Here is an 18,711-nt window from a genome sequence, read left to right as displayed (position 1 = left end):
CTCCAGGACCTTTTGCAACGCAGACACAAGCCTCGTTGCTAGTATACTGCGCTATGGCCAGCTGCGTCCCAGTCCAGCCTCATCAAGTTCTTTCTGCCATGCTGCCTCTAATTATGGTCAAAACATCTACCGGGTCAGTATTGTAGAGGCGAGCCCCTTCAATAAGCCCGCCACCTGAAATCCCTCTTAACGATGTAACTGCGAACGCGACCTGCCTGCCGTTATTATTAATGGTAGCTACACCTTGCTGATAATCTACAATTGACAACTCAATCGTGCGCTTGCTTGAGGCCAACCCTGATGGGGCTTTAAAGGACCACGATCTGATACTGTGGCGCCTGTTCCCTTTTCTCAAAGTGATATGGCGCCGTTGAAGATACGTCAATGTCGAGTTCCGGCCACGTATCCACCTTTACCATCTGCTTCGTCAGGCCTGGGATATCATTATTCACAGCGGCGCGCCAGAATGTCGCTCGGTGATTCCATTTCAGAGTGAACATACCAATACGGCAGAACTGGTTGGTAGTCGTATCTCGACGTTCCAAAACCAGGCCCCGAGTGACGCGAACGTTGGTCTTCTCTACGAGGCCCTGGGCCTCATATTGGGTCACCTCATAAGTTGGCATCAATAAGCACGTGCGGTGCTCTCGATAGTGCTCCCAGAAGTCGAATTCTACGCTGACGAAGAAGGTGTCGGCTTGCTGCTTGCTGATGGTTTCGACAATCAAGCTTGCATGGTAGTTCCCGTTGTGGATGCCGTAACTTGTGCTACCGCCACCGCCACTAGCGAATGCTAATGGCCATAGATCGTCCAGAGGACGGTCCTCCTCGAAAGGCAGATACTCAGAACTATAGACGGGGGAACCATTTTCAGGCCATGCCCTCATGTCGTGTCTCCCCTCGGGCCAAGTCTTGATCTCAGCAAAGTCAGGGAATCGGATTTGCACCAGGAAACAGCTGATCTCCAGTGGCAGCTCGCGGAACCGATCCATGGGTGTCCAGTTGGCAGCTAAGGCATCCTTGTTCGTGATCTGGCAGAGGACGATCTCACAGAGGTCTACACCTTGTATTGCGCGGTAGGATTCTTCTGAATCCACAGACTGCCACTGAGACAGCATATCTATTTCACCGAGGAACGAAGCCCATGACCAGGACGGCGCTATCTTGGTTACAGGGATGCGTCGGTGCGTACCTTTGGCCTGCCGATCAGGATCGTTGCCAAGCCTCCAGGCCAGTTGACTCTCCATGTTGCGAGTGAACAGTCCGGCGACATACAAACAGGAATAAGTTTGAGCCAACCACTGCGCGATGCCCTCAAGCGCAATAAGTCGGTCAGTCTGCTTCGTCAGTCCTGCAGATGTGTACGCTTTGATGATCGGTCTCCAGCTGTCGTGAAGCTCCTGCCCAAGCGGTCTGTCGGTGACATGCCTACAGCGCAGTTTGTCAATGGACGCGCGGACGCGCTTTTGAGCAGGAACTAGTCCCTCGAGACCGGTCGGGCCTGGAAATCGCTCGCACGCGGTCAATGAATCGCACTCCCAAACCAGCTGATCTTTGTCAAAGTGAAGGACGCGCGGGCTCAAGATCCGTTCCTGCACTGCCCAGGCACGGCGATTCAGCGGCGACTCTTCCAGACGTTCCCACACGAGGTCGATGTCAGTTAGGAAGAAGACACCTTCTGAGTTTGCCCAGGTTTCCTCGACCGTTTTCAATGTCTCAGCTAGGTCACCATCTGTCTGTTCTGACGCAGGCATCATGTCAATTATGGACAATCTGAAAGGCTGCACAACCTTGGCATGCCTCTCACGGAAAAGACCCTCGTGGCTGTTCTTGGCATCTGTTGCTGCAAGGGTCAAGTAAGCATTGCCGTAGACACTCTGCATTGTGATACACTCTGTGGCCCAGTCTTCAGGGTCTTCCTGCATAATGCAATAGCAATCAATCCAAATGTATTCCAAGTGAAACTCTTGACACACTCTGATGGCCTCTTGAAAGGTCTTCGCGAGCTCAGCGATTGATACGCCCTCTTGAAGCACCTTTGAGTTGTCCTTTCTCAGACAAACCGCTCTCGTTTCGCCCCAGCAGTGACTCAATGCTGCGTATTTAGCCCTGTCAGGGACGCTTCCACGGCTACGCAGCCTGACGGCCTTGTTTTCTGTGTCGATGAATAGTAGTCGGGATGGACAGTAAGCCGGATCAGGTGAGCGACATTCTGGATGAGTCTCTTCGCACTGCCTGAGCCATTCTTTTGATTGGGCGAGGCTGCAGGGCGAGCCAGTCCATGCCTCGTGTCCATGTTTGGCTAACTTGTCGACGAACTCTTGTCTACCTTCTCGCAAAATGAAACGTAGCCGCGTTCGGGCAGTCCCGTCTCCAAGTAGACGGAGGAGTGCTAGCATGTTTCGATGGAGCATGACAAAAATTCTGTTATTGTCTCCGAGTTCGATTTCGTCCTTGAACGGCTTATTGAGGGCTACATTGGCGAGGAAAATGGCGCAGCAGTGACAACCCGCATCGGCAGACTCCCTCATTTTGCCCATGTCGCGCTCAAGACCGTGAGCAAGAATTGATAACTCCTCTCGCTCGCCAGTCCAAAAGTGGTAGCAGTAATCGCAGATTGAGTCGACGTCCATAGTATGGGGGACTGGTCTTTCTCTGATCGCTTTCGATACGTTTGCTGATTTAGAAATCGTACCTGGGCGGTTTTCGGCGCACTGTCCATCGCCGATATAATCCGACATGTTGGGTGCGCAGTCTGGTTGAATGCAACAGTGATAGATTCGCAGAATGCCGTGAGAGCACTATATAGCAGAAGCCTACTGACAACGGTCGATGTGAGTCGTTCGTGTACCCGGTCGCTGCTAGAAGCTCGAACGTCATAGATGTGTGCCAGTTCTGCACAGGATTTCGCCAAACTGCAGATCTTGGTCGTTGTTCGACGTCATATCGGGGAATCTTGTGAAGACGTTCCAACCATACCGCCACGGTCCATGGCGCAGTACCTTAGTACGATGGTAGCCGACACTAGCTCTCTGAACTCCAGAAACTGTAGAGGAAGCTGCTCTCGTATCCACCGGGCAAGTTGGGAGTCGGCCCCAGCCGGTATCAAGCCGGGTAGCCAATTGAGATGGCTCGGAGCAGGCTGTTATGCGGCTGTGGCGTCGTTCACCTTCGCTCAGCACTTTGGCGTTCTTACAGTATCATACACGGTACGATACCTTTTCGGCCCCTTCAGCCTCGTTCCTCGTCTCAAAACTGACGAGCCAGTCAGATATCGCTCAACAGCGGGGTCAATTCTCGCGACTCAACATGCTTATCGGACTCTTTGATGAGCTAGTTGGAGGCTGTATCCCAATCACTTACATCTTGGTATATGGCTACCTAGCATCAACAGAGTTGTCATGTAGGTTACAGTAGGCTAGAGCGCCATAAGATAGACCAATCTCAGATGCCGTGGAGCGAGGCCTCTGTACCCGGCATCTGCTCATGTGAGTTCAATTTGGCATACTGACCAGCCTACTTGATTTGAGAGAGAGAAGGACGGTAAAAGGTGAGCTCCAGGATGGCAAGCTTGTATAAGGCCCCATTTCTGGGACCTCTAGGACACCAGTTAACCGTGGCTATCTAGAGCCTTATGGAAAGTGTTCAATTTGCGGTTCTTCATCTCAAGGCATCCTAGATTGTTAGTAAGTTAGTACCTATATCTAGGCCATGACCGTAGCTTCAGAAATGGAACTTTATGATACAGGTGACCTTCGTCAATCTCTGAAAGCTGCTTTAAAACTCGGCTGCCATTTTGGCCTTCTCGGCTCCACTCTTATCTCTAACAGGTAACCTGGGCGTAGGGGCTGACTGAGCTGAATGGTTCATTGAACTCAGGAGGAGTGACCTGTGCGTTTGTGAAGTGGCTCCACTACAGCTGTATTCGTCAGCCATCGCTTTTGCGTCAAGAGATAAGGCAGCTAAATGGGTCCTTCAGTTATAGCAGCTAGAAGGCCATACTAGCTCTATTACGACTGTAGCCTTCTCACAGGACAGGTCATGGCTGGAATATACATCCCACGATCAGACTGTGCAGGTGTGGGATGCCAGTACAGGAGCTGAGGTACAGAAGCTAGAGGGACATAGTAGTTTTGTCAGTGTGGTGGCCTTCTCGCCTGACGCTTCACTGCTAGCGTCCACATCCCATGACCAGACCGTGTGGGTCTGAAATCCCAGAGAGGGGATTGTGGTACAGACATTTGAAGGACACTAAAAGGTGGTCACGGGCGTGGCATTCTCACCCGACGGCTGCCAGATTGTGTCGAGTTCGCTGGACCAAAAACTTAAGGTGTGGGATGCAATTCTACGTCTCACCGACAGGGCCAGCGTCTCTGATTTATCAGGCGTGTCTTCTGCACCATCAACAGGGTCTCTACCATCCTTGACTAGCGACTCGTCTATTCCATTGTTTTCGGCTAGTAACATCGCACAGCGTGCCGGTCAGGAATTCGCAGGCTTGCTTTCCAAAGATCCCGTTCTCCGACCATTATATGAAGAAGGTCTTAAAAAGCTCGGACTAGTGCGATTTAGCGCCAACCACGACAACTTGCCTAAAAAATATTTCAAAGACATCAGGTGCGAGCACCCGAACTCCGTCCAATGGGATTACATTCGTGTTCTTCGCAACAGAGAACAGCGCAATAACATCACTTCGCTGGTCATCAACGCTATTGGACTGTATGACGGCGCGGTCCTGCCACAATGATATCGGTACGAGAGGCTCAAGGAGATGCCTATAATATCAGGCAGTGAAAGTCTTGGCGCATGGGACTCCCTTCTCGTAACCAGCTCTGGCCACGCATGGACAAGATACGAGGAATGCTTGTCTTGCGGTAATCCACATCTGCCAGATCCTGAGGTGGTTCTAGCCTCTGTCTAGGCTTCTTATTGGAGCGACAGTTTGCTGCAGTTGCCGCTCAGGCAAGACGGTAAGCATCGTTCCTGCAGGTAGGCCGTGGTCCTGGTCAGTACAAATAGACCACAATCAACATCGGCGCCTGGAACGCGGTAAGCTTCGATCAATTCGAGAGCTGCGGTGGGGTTTCACTGCACCTGTTGGAATTTTTCCGGCGTTTTTGCCTGTGCCGGGCCACGGCCAAATTCAGGCTAAAATTGAACTTTCGAAAGAGCGACGCTCCGCGCTGTTTCTGACCCCCGCGCGTGTGTGGTAGATGGACACATTGAGCTTCGGAGAAGTGATCCCTCCAGCCCCGTGGCCTTTTCTGACAGATACAACACAAAAGACTTTGCGAACATGTGACGTTTCATTTGCTGCAGGGTACTGCCGTCGACTTAGCCATGGAGGAAGTGTGGTGTAGCCGACCCAGGTAGGTTCCACTCATCAACTGCCTGATACCCCGGCATCTTCTGGGTTGCTCGTGTCCCACTCACGGGATAAAAGATGCCACGGTGCTCCAATTCTGCCTGTTCACCTTAGAGCTCGGGGCTTATAAGACAAGTGCTGCCCTCTGCAGCGTTTCCTGTCTCGTATGTACCGTCTATTCCAGCTTACTCGTCAGCTGCCCGCCCGCTTCGCAACCACTCGTTCCACGTTCGCGCGTCTTCCTACGGCCAGAAACTCTTCCTCGGTCGCCGTCATGTCTGTGCCTACGGTCAAGCTCAACAGCGGGCATACCATGCCCTTAGTCGGCTTTGGCCTGTGGAAAGTCAACAATGACACTTGTGCCGACCAAGTTTATAACGCCATCAAGACCGGTTATCGTCTTTTCGACGGTGCGTGCGATTATGGAAATGAAAAGGAGTGTGGACAAGGCGTCTCGCGTGCCATCAAAGAAGGCTTGGTCAAGCGTGAGGAGCTCTTCATTGTCTCTAAGCTGTGGAACTCCTTCCACGATAGCGACAAGGTTGCGCCCACCTGCAAGAAACAACTCTCGGACTGGCAGGTGGATTACTTTGACTTGTTCCTCATCCACTTCCCCGTCTCGTTGAAGTACGTTGACCCTTCGGTGCGGTATCCGCCAGGATGGGAAGACGAGAGCGGCAAGACCATCACCTTCGGAAATACTTCCATTCAAGAGACCTGGCAAGCGATGGAGAAGCTCGAGGAAAGTGGCCTCGCGAAGTCGATTGGCATCTCCAACTTCTCAGCCCAGCTGGTCTTTGATCTCTTGCGCTATGCTCGCATCAAGCCTGCCACACTCCAGATCGAACACCACCCCTACCTCCAGCAGTCCGGTCTCGTCAAGCTCGCCAAGGAGGCAGACATTACCGTGACGGCCTATTCATCCTTTGGCCCCACCGGCTTCATCGAGCTCGACATGAAAGAGGCTGAAGGCGCACCGTCTCTTCTCGGATCTGACGACGTCAAAAAGATTGCTCAGAAGCACGGTAAGACCGAGGCGCAGGTGTTGTTGCGCTGGGCTACCCAGAGAGGCCTTGCTGTGATCCCCAAGTCCAACAACCCTGAGCGCCTGGCACAGAATCTGGACTGCAGCTCTTTCGACCTGGACCAGAGCGACCTGGACTATTTCGCAGGTCTGGATAAGGGTCTCCGATTCAACGACCCGCGGAACTACGGCATGAACATTCCCATCTTCGCCTAGGCGGTGGTTGGAGTCAGGAGAAGGATATGCGGTTGCTCCCCTTCGATACAGGTCTGGCAAAAGATAGGCCCGATGATGGACCGTTCAGTAACGAGAAGTATTCGGCAAAGGCATTGCATTGGGTGGCGGCTGGGGCGCACTAAGTGTTCAGGCAAGTAGAACTAGATGGCTTGGGTTCGAGGTGGACTTTTGAGATGGACGGCTGCACAAGAACCGAGGTCTTCTGGTCAGCGCAAAGCAGTGAAGTGTTTCTCAAGGCGGAGGATCCAGGCGGGCATGCTTCGAATGAGATACAAAACGCAGCAACTCGCCAATTTCTATACTGCTCGCGCGTGTCTGTTGTTCCCAGTGGCACATGAAGTAAAGAACCATAGAGCCAGCAAGTGAGAATGGGCGGCCACGGCACACCAGCGGTGCAGCGTATATCGATATTGCTTGCTGCTCCTTGCATATGCAGGCTCATCTTATAGCAATTTGTCTCTCCTACGTCCGAACCTACACTGTAAATGATGGCGTAAGGTGCGCGACTGAGCCTGTGGGCGAGCTGATTTCTTTGGTTTCAGAAACATAATTTGGCTTGGCGGCTAGGCGCGGTTGCAGGCGAGGCAGGGCGCTGGTGCAGGCGCAGCGCCGCAGAGCAGCCAGCAACTCCTCTTCCCTCTCACTGCCCACCACCACCCAAGACACGAGACCACCTCGTTAATGCCGACTCTCGTTCCCACTAATATGATTTGACAAATTGTGCCCTCTTTGCCTTATCGTCTGCCTGTACTTTCGCTTCATTCTGCCATCTCTCGACCAGAAACAACTTCAACACCGGTGTCGAGCAACCTGACACAGCCACTCGCTGCCTCATCGCACATGTGTCAATCTTGGTTGTTTGCGTTCTCTAGCCGTTGATGCGGTGTTCGCTTCCTGTCTCTTGACAACTACCTGTATTCGTATCTTCTTTCGACGTCCTCTACCTTGTCCATCGGGACTGCCCCGACCTGAACCGCTTCTCACACATCTGTCACAGCCAGATCCGGCGTATTCTCTCATCTTCCTGGATGTGTCAATAGCTGCCACCTTTACTCAGCCCGAAGGTGGTATCTTTCGTCCTATCGACAAGCAGCCATGCAGGTACAAGAGATGGTGATCGAGGATGATAGTACGGCTTTGGCCAACGCGCAATACACACCTGTGACGAAATTGACACGCAACGATGTCCATTTCCCTCTGACCACTCCGCGCAGGAGAGCACCGTCCACGGCTCTGATTGCAGATACGATGGAGGCAGACGGAAAATCCATGGGTCGCTTGACCATCAGAGCTGGCGGCCAGCCGTTCACTGAGTCCGGAGACACTCCAAGGAACGGCTTCTCGCAACCAGATCGCGTCGAAGAAACGTCGACATATAATCAAACGTTGTCCGATCTGCCACTCGAGGTGCAGGGCAAGGTGATCGATTTTATCTTCGGCGATATGCACTCCGTATCCCCAAACAGTCATTCGCTTCGTGGCAAGAACGTTTCTTCTCTAATGCGCCACCCTCGCCGCAAAGCAGTATCCGACTTTGCACTAGTTTCTGCCGCCTGGAGAGATCTCGTCCAAGAACGGATCTACCGCCATATCAAAATCAAAGGTACCCGGGCTGGTCTGCAGGAATGCGAGGATTTCTTCGCGTCCAACATGCACCTCTCGGCCCACGTTCGACATATCGAGGTATGGGTACCGGTATGGGGTGATAAGGGCAGTCTTGTCAACGATGAACCTCTAGCCGTGCTACGAAATGGCGGTCCCCGGCATCTCAACTACCCGCTCGCACATCAGCCTGACGACATGTCTCCCGCTGCAGACCCACTTGGATTCACCTTCAAGATGGCTGCACAGACTGCAACTCTTTCTGAAATCTTCAGCCACATATCTGTCTTCTTTGACAAAGCCAAAGTGTTCACTTTAGAGGGCGGACACTGCAAAAAGTCAAACATGATCCGACACTTCCCCAAGGTTCTATTTACTGACCCCAAAACCCAATCGCTCACACGTCTCCCTCAAATACGCACATTTGCCATGCGTGGCTCCTGGAACATCATGCGATCTCATGCCGACTGGTTGACTATCGAACGCGCGCTTCCAAATGTTGAAGAATGGCACTGCGGTTACGCCAAGCCTCGCATAGAAGCCGAACTCACCATCAATGATATCCTATCCACATCACCGTCTCGCTGGCGTTCAGTCAATGTTTGCCTGGACGGAATGTATAGCAAGGACACCACTACTTTAGGATCCAGCTCTGGACTTGTCGGCGCCAAGCAGATGCATCTCTGCGAGCGCCTCGGCGATCTCTTGCCTCAACTCGAATCCCTCAGCTACACAGGCAAGGTCTGCGAGTGCTTATGGAAGTCGGCCCTCGCTCGGCTTTCCAAGAGTAAGGTAGAATGCCGTCTACAATCTCTGGAAATCGTGGTCAAGTCGTGCTGTCGACAACGTGTGACAACGGTGGATACAGTGACTGGCGAGGCTGTCGAAGAGGAACTGGGCGGCGTGATGGCTGATGGCGCTGGCATTAGCAATCTCGTGTTCATCAAAGCATTTGAGAGGCTCGTACTTAGCACAGTCGAAGCACTGCGGTGGGCCGTCAATCTACGCTATGTGCGGATACGATACATCGACCTTGACAGTGAATGCACACACCTCAACCCTTACTGGATCCTGAATGGAGACCATGTATGGGGCATCTGGTCAGAGGAAGTTGTGGAGCGCCTTCAGGAGTGCAGACCGTCAGCCGGGTACGTTGAGTTGGGCGATGGCATCGACATAGGCGGAAAGGTTGCCCAAGAAACGGAAGGTGATGGTCGTGGCGGGTCTACATGGATCAACGTTCCTGCAGCTGCCCATAACACGGGTGCTGCATACGGTGCGGCTGCCAACGGGCCCGGCTTTGGCGGCATAGGGTATGCAGGTGCTGCACACGGTAACCCTGAGAGGAGTGTTGCAAGTTTGTATCCAAGGCTGAAGCCGAAGAGCATCAAGACGAGCAGTTATAAGATCTTGTCGGAGGCGAGAGGGAGCTAAACCTTGTGTCTGGTCACTGAGCCAATAAAGGAGATCCTCATTTACCACCAACAACGACGTCTGGCGGAGGTTGTCATGAGATCGTGCCCCTCCGGAGAGAAGAGCCATACTGTATCCAGCACCAACCACAGGCCGAGATCCTCCTACGAATGCCAGGCATACACGATGTTGGACAGGACGTTCGCAGAGTATCCGCAAGCACTATGATACAGCTATCACCAAAGGAAGATCAGAAGAAATCATGGCACGTTGGGGCGAGGCGGAAATTTTCGGCCATAGCACAGCGTGGTGCACAGATGTCAAGAGACGAGGAATTGGAGCGGACAGACACAGACACGTCAATGCAAGAACCGATGAGATTCAATGGCGGTGGCGTTGACTGTGTCATCTGATCATCAACGTGGCCTACGAAGCTGTGCTGCAGAGACCAGGTCTAGTCCCTGTGGTGTGTGCTCTTCCCATCGAAAAATCGAAGCACGGTTCGCGAGATCTGATGTTCAAGGCAGTAGGTTGTGTGAGAGCCTGCTGCTCACCACATCTCAGTGTCAGTAAGGCGTTTGGAAGGAAGGATTTGATAGAAGAAGCTCGAGGACATCAAGGTTCTTTTCCCAAGATTATGAAGAAGACATCATTGACTTTGTCATGCAGAGCTTTTTGAGGTGGCGTAGGAGACCGCAGTGTGAGATTAGATCTTGAGTGACTTGGCTTAGGAGGAGTTCGAGATGGGAACACCGTTGTCTGAGGCCTACGTGGTACTTTCGCTCCTTCGAAGTCCGGCTTACTGATTTGGCGTTCATGCCTCTTGTGGCTGGCAGGCTCCGATTACGCCCAGCTTCAGCCGAGTGGTGGTGACTCCTCATCCACGACATTGCTTTCTTCGCATCTCGTTGTTTCCTCTGGGTCGACGTTCTTTGGCCGAAACCATGGTATGTCACCTACTAGAGCGCATAGGAGCCTGGTATAGGAAGGTTTCGTTGCGGCAAGAGGGGGCCAAGACTGGGTTGGGGCCGAAGGTAAGTACGGTCTTAGAGGAGGAAGAGAAAATCGGAAGACGCTCTTGCATGAGGATTGGGAGGGGGCGACTTTCGTGATTGTGAAGGAAACAAGTGGTCTGGCTGGTGGCTGGAATACGGCCTTGCGGGTAGAGGACAGATGCGTGACACCAGGTGAAGGAAGGGGCCAGGGCGGCACTAGAATATGGTTTGGGAAAATGGCGACAATGATGCGCCAAATCCCGAGCCGTGCTGGCCGTTCCGGAGGGACACTTAGATCTGCCGAGGTGCAGTTGATTGCTTTGGTCTTTGGGAGCTATGCTGATAGCTCTGTCATATTCAGAGGGCTAACAGACCTAGGCCTCGGAATGATCTCGGTCGCGCCCTCGAGAGGCGTCGACTTAGATGTCTTGCGCCGGCATGGGAGCTGCATTGATGATAGGTCGCTCTGAAACCCACTTTGCGGCTCGGCTAGTCATGTAAATCCTCGGTCTGAACCTCAATGGCGATCCTGGGAGCACTCGGGAGGGTAGGCAGTACTCGATATGGCGAGGTCCGGGAATTACTTCCCCTGGAGATGCTGTTGGTGGTTTCGACCTGCATATCAGCGGTGTCTAGATCGGTCAGAAGCAGAAAGCTGTTCATGGTTGTTGGAGAGTCCACAATACGCTCGCAGACAGTAGGCAAACTACCAGCGGCCAACGAGCTGCTAGAACCATAAGTTGGCAATATCACAACCGCACGTCCATTTGTGATCTGCAGGAAGTAAGGAGCCGCGACCTTTTTCGTCGCTGGCATGCAGGGATCACGTCCGCTCTGATCAGCAGCTGATGTCACCAACACCTTCTCAATGAAGGAGCCAGGAGAAATCGCAACCAGGCCTGCAGATTTAGGCAAGTCTTAAGTTGAGTCGTCGTGGTTGACGAGTATCTGCCAACCCCACCATCTGCAAGTGGCCTTGGGCTGATGCGGATATGAGCTCTCAGACTGAGACCCGAGCTGATATGACAGCGGGCACCTGCATTCTCGTTATGTCGCACAATCGACCAACATCGATCCTTCCCAGACGATAGAGGGGTTCGCCCGTCTGGGCCGGTAAGAGGAAGAGACGTCTCGCGCGAAACGCGGCCGACACAGGAAGGGATTTGCATCTGTGCGCGTTAACTATCATCGGTTCGTCAGGAACTCGGATGGGCTGCAACATCAGGATGGCGCAGGCCGTCCTCGGATGAGCGACCCCTGCTGTATCTAGTGAATTGTGGCATGCATATCCGCAGCACATCAAAGTATACTGGAGCACTCAAAGATCGTCGAGGAAGGCGGCTCGTCCCAGATGCACACCTCGAAGACATGGTCTTTGGAGCTCGAGGGGTTTTGCCAAACCCGTCGGTCCGTCGTAGGCATGCATTTCACCGGGTCGCGGGCATCACAGCCGAGAGCGCAAGCGACGGGGCTAGGCAATGTGATAGTTGTATACTGCAAGCAAGATCGACCGTCCGCCCGCTGCTGCACTACTGCAACGGGCTTCCGGCTGGTTCCCGCCTGAAGGCGAGACGCAGGGCTTTGATGCCATGGACCGGAATCGGCGACATCTTCATGCTTTTGGCGGCACAGCTCGAACGTGGTGTTGCTTCTATCATGCCAGGCTATGATCTCGCTGGCATTGACATGTGAGACGGGGCTGGATCTCTTCTGGTGCGGGGCTGCCACTAGGGTGGGCAAAGAAACTAGGAAATACTGTCCTGCAGGAGTCGGTGGCTAGCTGTGCATTCCGCATAGGCGAATGTTAATCACTGCCGGTGCATTACTGCTGTGTTCTCACAATCCAACACATTCCAAGGACTGGAGTCGCTTGCACACGCCTCGACAGCGCTTCAGGGCTAATGTCAGGAAGCTTTTGTCGGTAGATCCATCTCGTATGCACGACCGTTATTCGTTTAGTTTAGTCCAGCACATCGCTGAGATTCGGATGCACGAGACTCCAAGAAGTTGGCCAAGGCAAGGAAAATCTACACCATACATAATTTTGGAATGCTTTGCGTGCTCCAGAACTGCGGGTCCATATGTACTGGTACTGGTACCAAGTACTCCGTACCTAGGAACGACTGAGGGGCGACCCTGCACCAGCCATGACAGTGGTGGGGCGAAATGCAACGGCGTCAGGCAGAAGATCGAGTTGGAATCCGCGCCTGGAAGTTGGCGTTGCCCCGATCGTGATGAACCTTGATTTTGATGAGATCTGGTGAGATGGTACGGAGTACCCTGGGCGCCTCTAATCGGCAAAGGCGGGTCTCATCTCCAACGCCCTTGAGTAAGTGCCGTGGAGAGATGTCAGCGACTGATTTGTGCTCAGTGAGTGAATTAGATCCAGCTTGCGCACCGTACAGAAAGGTTGGCATTGAACCAGAGCAAGAGAATCTAGCAAGACGAGACCCTATCGGAACCGCATAAGCGGCGTTCATTTGACACATTTCATTCCAAGCGGCCCCGGTCGGGGGCACAGAGCGTTGATCCACGTGGCTTCGGTGGCGTTCCGCTTGAGAGCTGTCGTATTTTCGAACCCTGTTAGCGATAAATCTAGCTGGGGAAGCGATAAGCCGGCTTCTGCCTCTTGATTGTGTCAGCGTACTGAAGCAGTCCTGTTCCGTTCGGGGAGTTGTCTTTCTATATATTGGCACATACGTCCCCGAAGGCTCGATTGGAAGATGGACTTCAATCGTTTCCATCGCCTATGTGCGGTGCAGTGAGGCCAGACCCTGCAGAACTGACGCCCTTAGGCCGGGAGCTACTGCTACTAAGGCCCAAGTTTGGTGCACGTGCGATATCATTATAGACAGAGATGTTATGACTTGGAAAAACTCTCAGTCGACCTAGCGTCAACTCGGATGGCCCCACTGCCTCACTTGTAGACGGCAGCATCTGTGCCTGTGTGTGACTTCAAAGTCTTGAGCAGTAGTAGACTGTGTAGTGGTTGCAAAACGGCATTTTCCTGTTCTCAATCAGAAGTTATTTGAGGTGGTGTGATGTGTTGCTCGTATTGTAATACGGGTAATGGACGGTATCGTGGGCGGCAGCATCAGCACCGGGTCCCGCGTATGCCAGATATCTGACAGCTGTCAGCTCTCAAGCGATTGCACGGGCCTTGTGCAGCATCAGAATAAGATCCAATCTGCGTGTTACCAGATGCCGCTGTGACAACTTGGTTTGTTCGCCATGATTTACCTGGCTGAATACGGCAACAGAAAATACGAGACTCGAGTGTGGCTGATTTCTTTGGCCCCGTCAATCGAAACCTTCAAGCTCGCTAAGATCCTTTATGCCCTTGGCTACATTTTTGACATCAGACCGTACCAAAGATGTGTATCGCCAGAAACCAGCATAAAACCCTGCCGGAAACAAGCCATGCAGTGGAGGATAGAGTTTGACGCAGCAGCCTGGCAGTTGCCCGAGCCGGCAGCATCAAATAGATAACCGAAGTAGGCCGAGAAACAGTTCCTTGTATGCAAGTACTCTGGAGTGGCGGAGCACGTTATAGGCTGGAAAGGCTTCGGAAAGTCATCGAGCAAGGGCCGCATGTTGGAGAGCAGTGGATGGCTTCGGGGCCCGATTGAGTTTGCTGTTGGGCATCTGCACGCCCCATCGGTGGCACATCTGTACATCTGCGCATCTGCCAGTGCCCGGCCATGCCAATCGTGACGATCCACAATCCACGTGTAGCAATGATCGTCTTTCACCTGTGGGCGCTGTTTGACACCACAGGTTTGAGAACAAGCGGCGTTCCTCGGGTCCCGCTCATGTGTGCACAACATCTGTCTCGGTCACAGGCATGCCCAAAGGGCGGCACAAGCCAGCACAAGCAAGTGAAGCTCAGGCCGTGCCGTGTCTGCCGGAATACCGGGTGCTATACGGCTACCCAAAAACTGGCAGATCCAGGCGCGGGCAATAATGAAGCTGGAGCACCCAAAAAGCAGCCTATAGGGCAGAAGCATCAGAATCAGGGTCCAGTGCGATCGGTGATCAATCAATCTGGCCGGAAGCATCCCGTTGGTACCTGAGCCGGTGCTGCCTATCAGGTCTGATCGACAAGAATGCAGTTGGTACTATGTACGAGAGGCGCATTGTGTCTTGACAGAACACGAGTTCGAAGACCTGAAGCATCAAGGCCACCCGGGATCTGGGTTACGAACAGTACCGGCGACGGGCGTGACGCTGACGCATTATCTAGGGGTCACGCACCCAGGTTGGGGGGCCGCCGATTAGCTCGGAACGTCACCTGTGATTTTGTACCCGTGGGCCCGGCAAGCTTTGGGTCTTACGAGGACAAAGTCGAACCAAAAAAACTCACAGCATAACCCTGTAGAAATTCCAGTCGTGCTGCGGTCCCGACAACGGTCATCTTGACTAGGGACCCATCCACTAGCCCCTACCGACCCAAACCACCCCCGGCTTAAGGCACAGTCCACTGTGGGTGCTTTGCTCGACCCCCCTTCTTCCAAGCCTAACGCTCCTCAGCGTTTGGCCTGTTACAGGCGGCGCTCATAAATAAACGCTAGGCCTGCCAGATGCACGCTGATCCTGGGAGGGCTGCTTAGCGCGATCTCTCGATCTCTTCTAGCTCTTCTCCGCCCCATCTCGCTCTCCTAGACTTGCTCCTCTTCTGTCCTGCAGTCATCCCTCCCTCTCTCTGCGGCCCGTCAACACTTTCCCTTTCATCCTCCCACTTCCTCCCTCTTCCGTCCAAACTGCCGGCCACATCACCAGCTACTACATCTCTACTGCCTTTACAACAACCGCACACCAGTCTCCCACTCCCCATTTGCACCTTCGTCAACGTATTTGATTGCGATTTAGCGATTTTCTGCAATATAATCTCGGCTACTCGCCATTGCGTCGATCCCGCACCCTCGATTACCGTTGAACCAGCACACGACCGCCCCGCCACCTCGATCCGTCTCTGCTCGGTTGCGCGTGCTGCACTGGCTGCATTCAACGTCCTTGCCAATCTACGTCTTTGGTCGCGGTGACAAATATATTCCGTTCAGCGCTCAGCCCTTGGAAAGTTGCGAAGAGCGCTTGTAAGAGACGGATATCTGCCGCCCTCTCTGTGACAGCCCTACATCAAATCGCCGGCAACGTACAGCCACCACGAACGTGAACACATTTGTCCACATGGTTGACAGCTCGATTGTGGACATTTGAAGCCTTGCAGAAGAGTGCTTGTTCAACCAGAATGGCAACCGCCGACGGTCCCAATAGGCAACGGTACAGTTACCCTATTCCCAGTGCTGCGTTGTTGAGTACTAATTCGTATGTTAGCGATGTACTGCCATCCATTAGCCACTTGGAATTGGATAGACTGAAGACTGATCGACCTGAGACGAGATTCCCACCCATAAACGGCCTCAGTGTTTCGACCGCCCCCATGGACAGTCCCAATACTGTGCATTCCGGACCTCCGCCACCATACTCTTCATATGCACCTTCCACCGCAGGCTCGAATCAGGCTATCTCCGGGTACATCTCTCCGCCTGAATCTACTACTCGCCGATCCACCAGAGAAGACGAGAAAGCTTCACCTGGCCGCAAATCCCTCCCGTCAATACACGAAGCTCTTGGTGGAGAAAGGTCGCTTCCGTTCTCCGCTGGTTCCCAGCCGGCCTCTGGATCGAATCCGTCGACTGCGATCACGCAGAATTTCCCTGAGGCTCCCAGAGGGCCTTCCAACCCTTTCTCAGCACCGTCATTCAGAGATAATACTTTCTCAAGCCAGCCACAATCAAATCCTCAACCGCCTTCAGACTTACGCTCGAAGGAATCCGCGCCTTTCCTCCATCCACCCTCTCCGCGCACATCGGCGCCATCATATCAAACTGGCCCGCTAGCGAGTTCGACATTCAATTCTCGGGTGGATCCTCAACCTCCTCATTCACCTTCTCATTTGGAGCAGCAACGTCAATCGTACAGCTTCCCTCCGATTTCGAAACCTACTTCATCAAGCTACAACAATGAATCTTTTCAATTCCCAGGAGCCACCAATCTACACGAACAAAGGCCTACGTTCGCTCGGGGCCCGGAGGTATCCTACGAGCAGACGATCAAAAGACATATTGACGTCCATGAAGCGGCTAAAGATCTGAATGACGTAGGCACATGACTTGACGGTTTTAATTCAATGCTAATTCGGAGTAGGTTCGAGAAACATCACTCAGGTTTTACGATGTCTCGCAGAATTGGACGCATCGATATCATCAAGGAAACCGCTCAGGGTTCTTCCAGGATTCCCTCCCACCCCTCCACGAGATCGATGATATGATGCGCAATGCGCATCTCATGATGGATAACCTGGCTCGCGTAAAAGAGGTCGTGATTCAGCAGCAGAACGCACTGTCTGAACATCGTGCTCGATTTGCTCGGGGTTCTTTGGAGGACGACTACCAAGGCATCGCCGATGACTATAAGGCTGGGGGTTTCGCTGGGGGTGACGCAAAGAAACGACGAGGCGTGAGTGGCAATTTCTATGGCCTGCTTCCTTACTGACACTTGTGCAGAAAGCCGCACCGCCTGGCCGATGTCACAGCTGCAATCGCGCCGAAACACCAGAGTGGCGAAGAGGGCCGGACGGTGCACGCACACTCTGCAACGCATGCGGTCTTCACTATGCGAAATTAACTCGCAAAATTGGTGTCAACAAAGCAGCAGCCATGACAGGATCGAATTTACGACCCAAAGGACTCGATCCTCGGCCTTGACAATAAAGTGCTCCCGACCTCAGACGACATTACGCTCCTGACGAACGGCTGAATGCCTCATTGATGACTTGAATCTGGACGTCGACTCACATATTTCGATGTACATATAGTTCCTTTTTAGGGGAAACATTTACGACCTGAGTATAAAGATATTCCCGGTGTTGACTGTGGCGTTTTGGTAATTGCGAGATGGACGGCTCGCTGTATAGCGGATCAACTGGTGCGACACAAAAGCTACCAAGACTGGTGCCTCATCGATCTGCCTTTTCAGAGGCGTTTCCATCACGAGCATTGCGACCATGGATGGTCGAGTTGAGATACCCCGGCCTTACTAGAGGCCATTTTTCGTTTGACCGATTGGGGATTATGGCTATTGTGACTACTACAACATGGATCAGGCATGACATGGAGATGGAAGTTTGTGATAGTATATGGTTGTGGACATAGTCGAAAAAAAGTACATTCAGCCTGCTAACACCTCTTGCGTGGATCCGACCTGGTGTTACCTTTGCAAGGGCGGCACATGCATTTGAGACAAGTTGTTTAGATGCAATTCTCCGAGTTGTGGCTTGGTACTTGCCGGCAAGGATCGGCCGGAACTTACCAAGTCCAAGAACAACGAAGGTGATCTGTTGCCACTCCAGCCACGAAAACATCGATCCCATCCCGACGACCTGCATGCGTAGCGCTTCACCTCAAACGTTGGTCGCTTCTGGCTGGGTTCGCTTTGCTGCGGCCCTCATGAATGGGCGTGTTCTTGCGCTCCAAAGAGTTGCCTCAGGATCTCGTGATCCAACGTCCCCGACACGGGTTATTCCAGCAAGTTGGACCAGTTTTCTTTACCCGTGACTATCGTCTGCGCAGTAGCCCATCACTCTCTGGAGTACTGGCACCTGTTGGTGGTAAAGCTAGAGTCTAATCAGACAATCTAGCATCCACGGCAAACCTTCGCGACACGGAATCGTCGCCTCACTGGCAGCCAGATGAGTCTACGTACGCAATTCCGGCTTCATTAGCCGGACCCATGCCGCTCAAACTCGGAGGCACGGGGCTACTTCGGACTGGGGTCCCCTGAAAGAGGTCGTGCGTAATTGCACCAGTGCATGAAAATGGAATAACGGGTGAAAAAAAGGTGGCGCTGGGTGGTGTCAGCCCGTATCGAAGTTTACGAGTTCTAAAGTTCCACCGCCAATGATAATGGCTTGACGAAGATTCGCACCCTGCATCGCTTCCTCCCCAGCCTGCATCATCCCCTGTGCCTGCCTGGTTTGGTCACGGGGATCGGGGGCGGAAGATGGGATCTCTCCG

At 53.1% G+C, this 18,711-nt stretch overlaps 5 protein-coding genes across 5 annotated transcripts; 4 read left to right on the top strand and 1 right to left on the bottom strand.

Annotated features, from left to right (window-relative positions):
- Positions 1-308: 308 nt before the first annotated feature.
- HMPREF1541_06383 (uncharacterized protein) lies at positions 309-2,741 on the bottom strand (the record flags this gene model as incomplete). The annotated part of the gene is made up of 1 exon (XM_008720715.1): positions 309-2,741. The coding sequence occupies one exon, from the start codon at positions 2,739-2,741 to the stop codon at positions 309-311; it is 2,433 nt and encodes an 810-aa protein (XP_008718937.1).
- A 1,247-nt stretch (positions 2,742-3,988) lies between these two features.
- Positions 3,989-4,201, top strand: HMPREF1541_06382 (uncharacterized protein; the record flags this gene model as incomplete). The annotated part of the gene is made up of 1 exon (XM_008720714.1): positions 3,989-4,201. A coding segment is annotated over one exon (213 nt), but the record flags the coding sequence as incomplete, so codon positions are not given.
- Positions 4,202-5,639: 1,438 nt separating this feature from the next.
- Positions 5,640-6,605, top strand: HMPREF1541_06381 (uncharacterized protein; the record flags this gene model as incomplete). Its single annotated transcript, XM_008720713.1, has 1 exon — positions 5,640-6,605. The coding sequence occupies one exon, from the start codon at positions 5,640-5,642 to the stop codon at positions 6,603-6,605; it is 966 nt and encodes a 321-aa protein (XP_008718935.1).
- Positions 6,606-7,721: 1,116 nt separating this feature from the next.
- On the top strand, positions 7,722-9,662 carry HMPREF1541_06380 (uncharacterized protein; the record flags this gene model as incomplete). The annotated part of the gene is made up of 1 exon (XM_008720712.1): positions 7,722-9,662. One exon carries the CDS (start codon positions 7,722-7,724, stop codon positions 9,660-9,662), a length of 1,941 nt encoding a protein of 646 aa, XP_008718934.1.
- Positions 9,663-16,076: 6,414 nt separating this feature from the next.
- Positions 16,077-17,403, top strand: HMPREF1541_06379 (uncharacterized protein; the record flags this gene model as incomplete). The annotated part of the gene is made up of 3 exons (XM_008720711.1): positions 16,077-16,796; positions 16,844-17,155; positions 17,203-17,403. 3 exons carry the CDS (start codon positions 16,077-16,079, stop codon positions 17,401-17,403), a joined length of 1,233 nt encoding a protein of 410 aa, XP_008718933.1.
- Between the last annotated feature and the right edge of the window lie 1,308 nt (positions 17,404-18,711).

This window comes from Cyphellophora europaea, assembly GCF_000365145.1.
Source record: "Cyphellophora europaea CBS 101466 unplaced genomic scaffold supercont1.6, whole genome shotgun sequence".
NCBI lineage: Eukaryota > Fungi > Ascomycota > Eurotiomycetes > Chaetothyriales > Cyphellophoraceae > Cyphellophora > Cyphellophora europaea.
The sequence above is the reverse complement of the archived record's forward strand: the minus strand, read 5'-3'. Positions and strand labels throughout refer to the sequence as shown.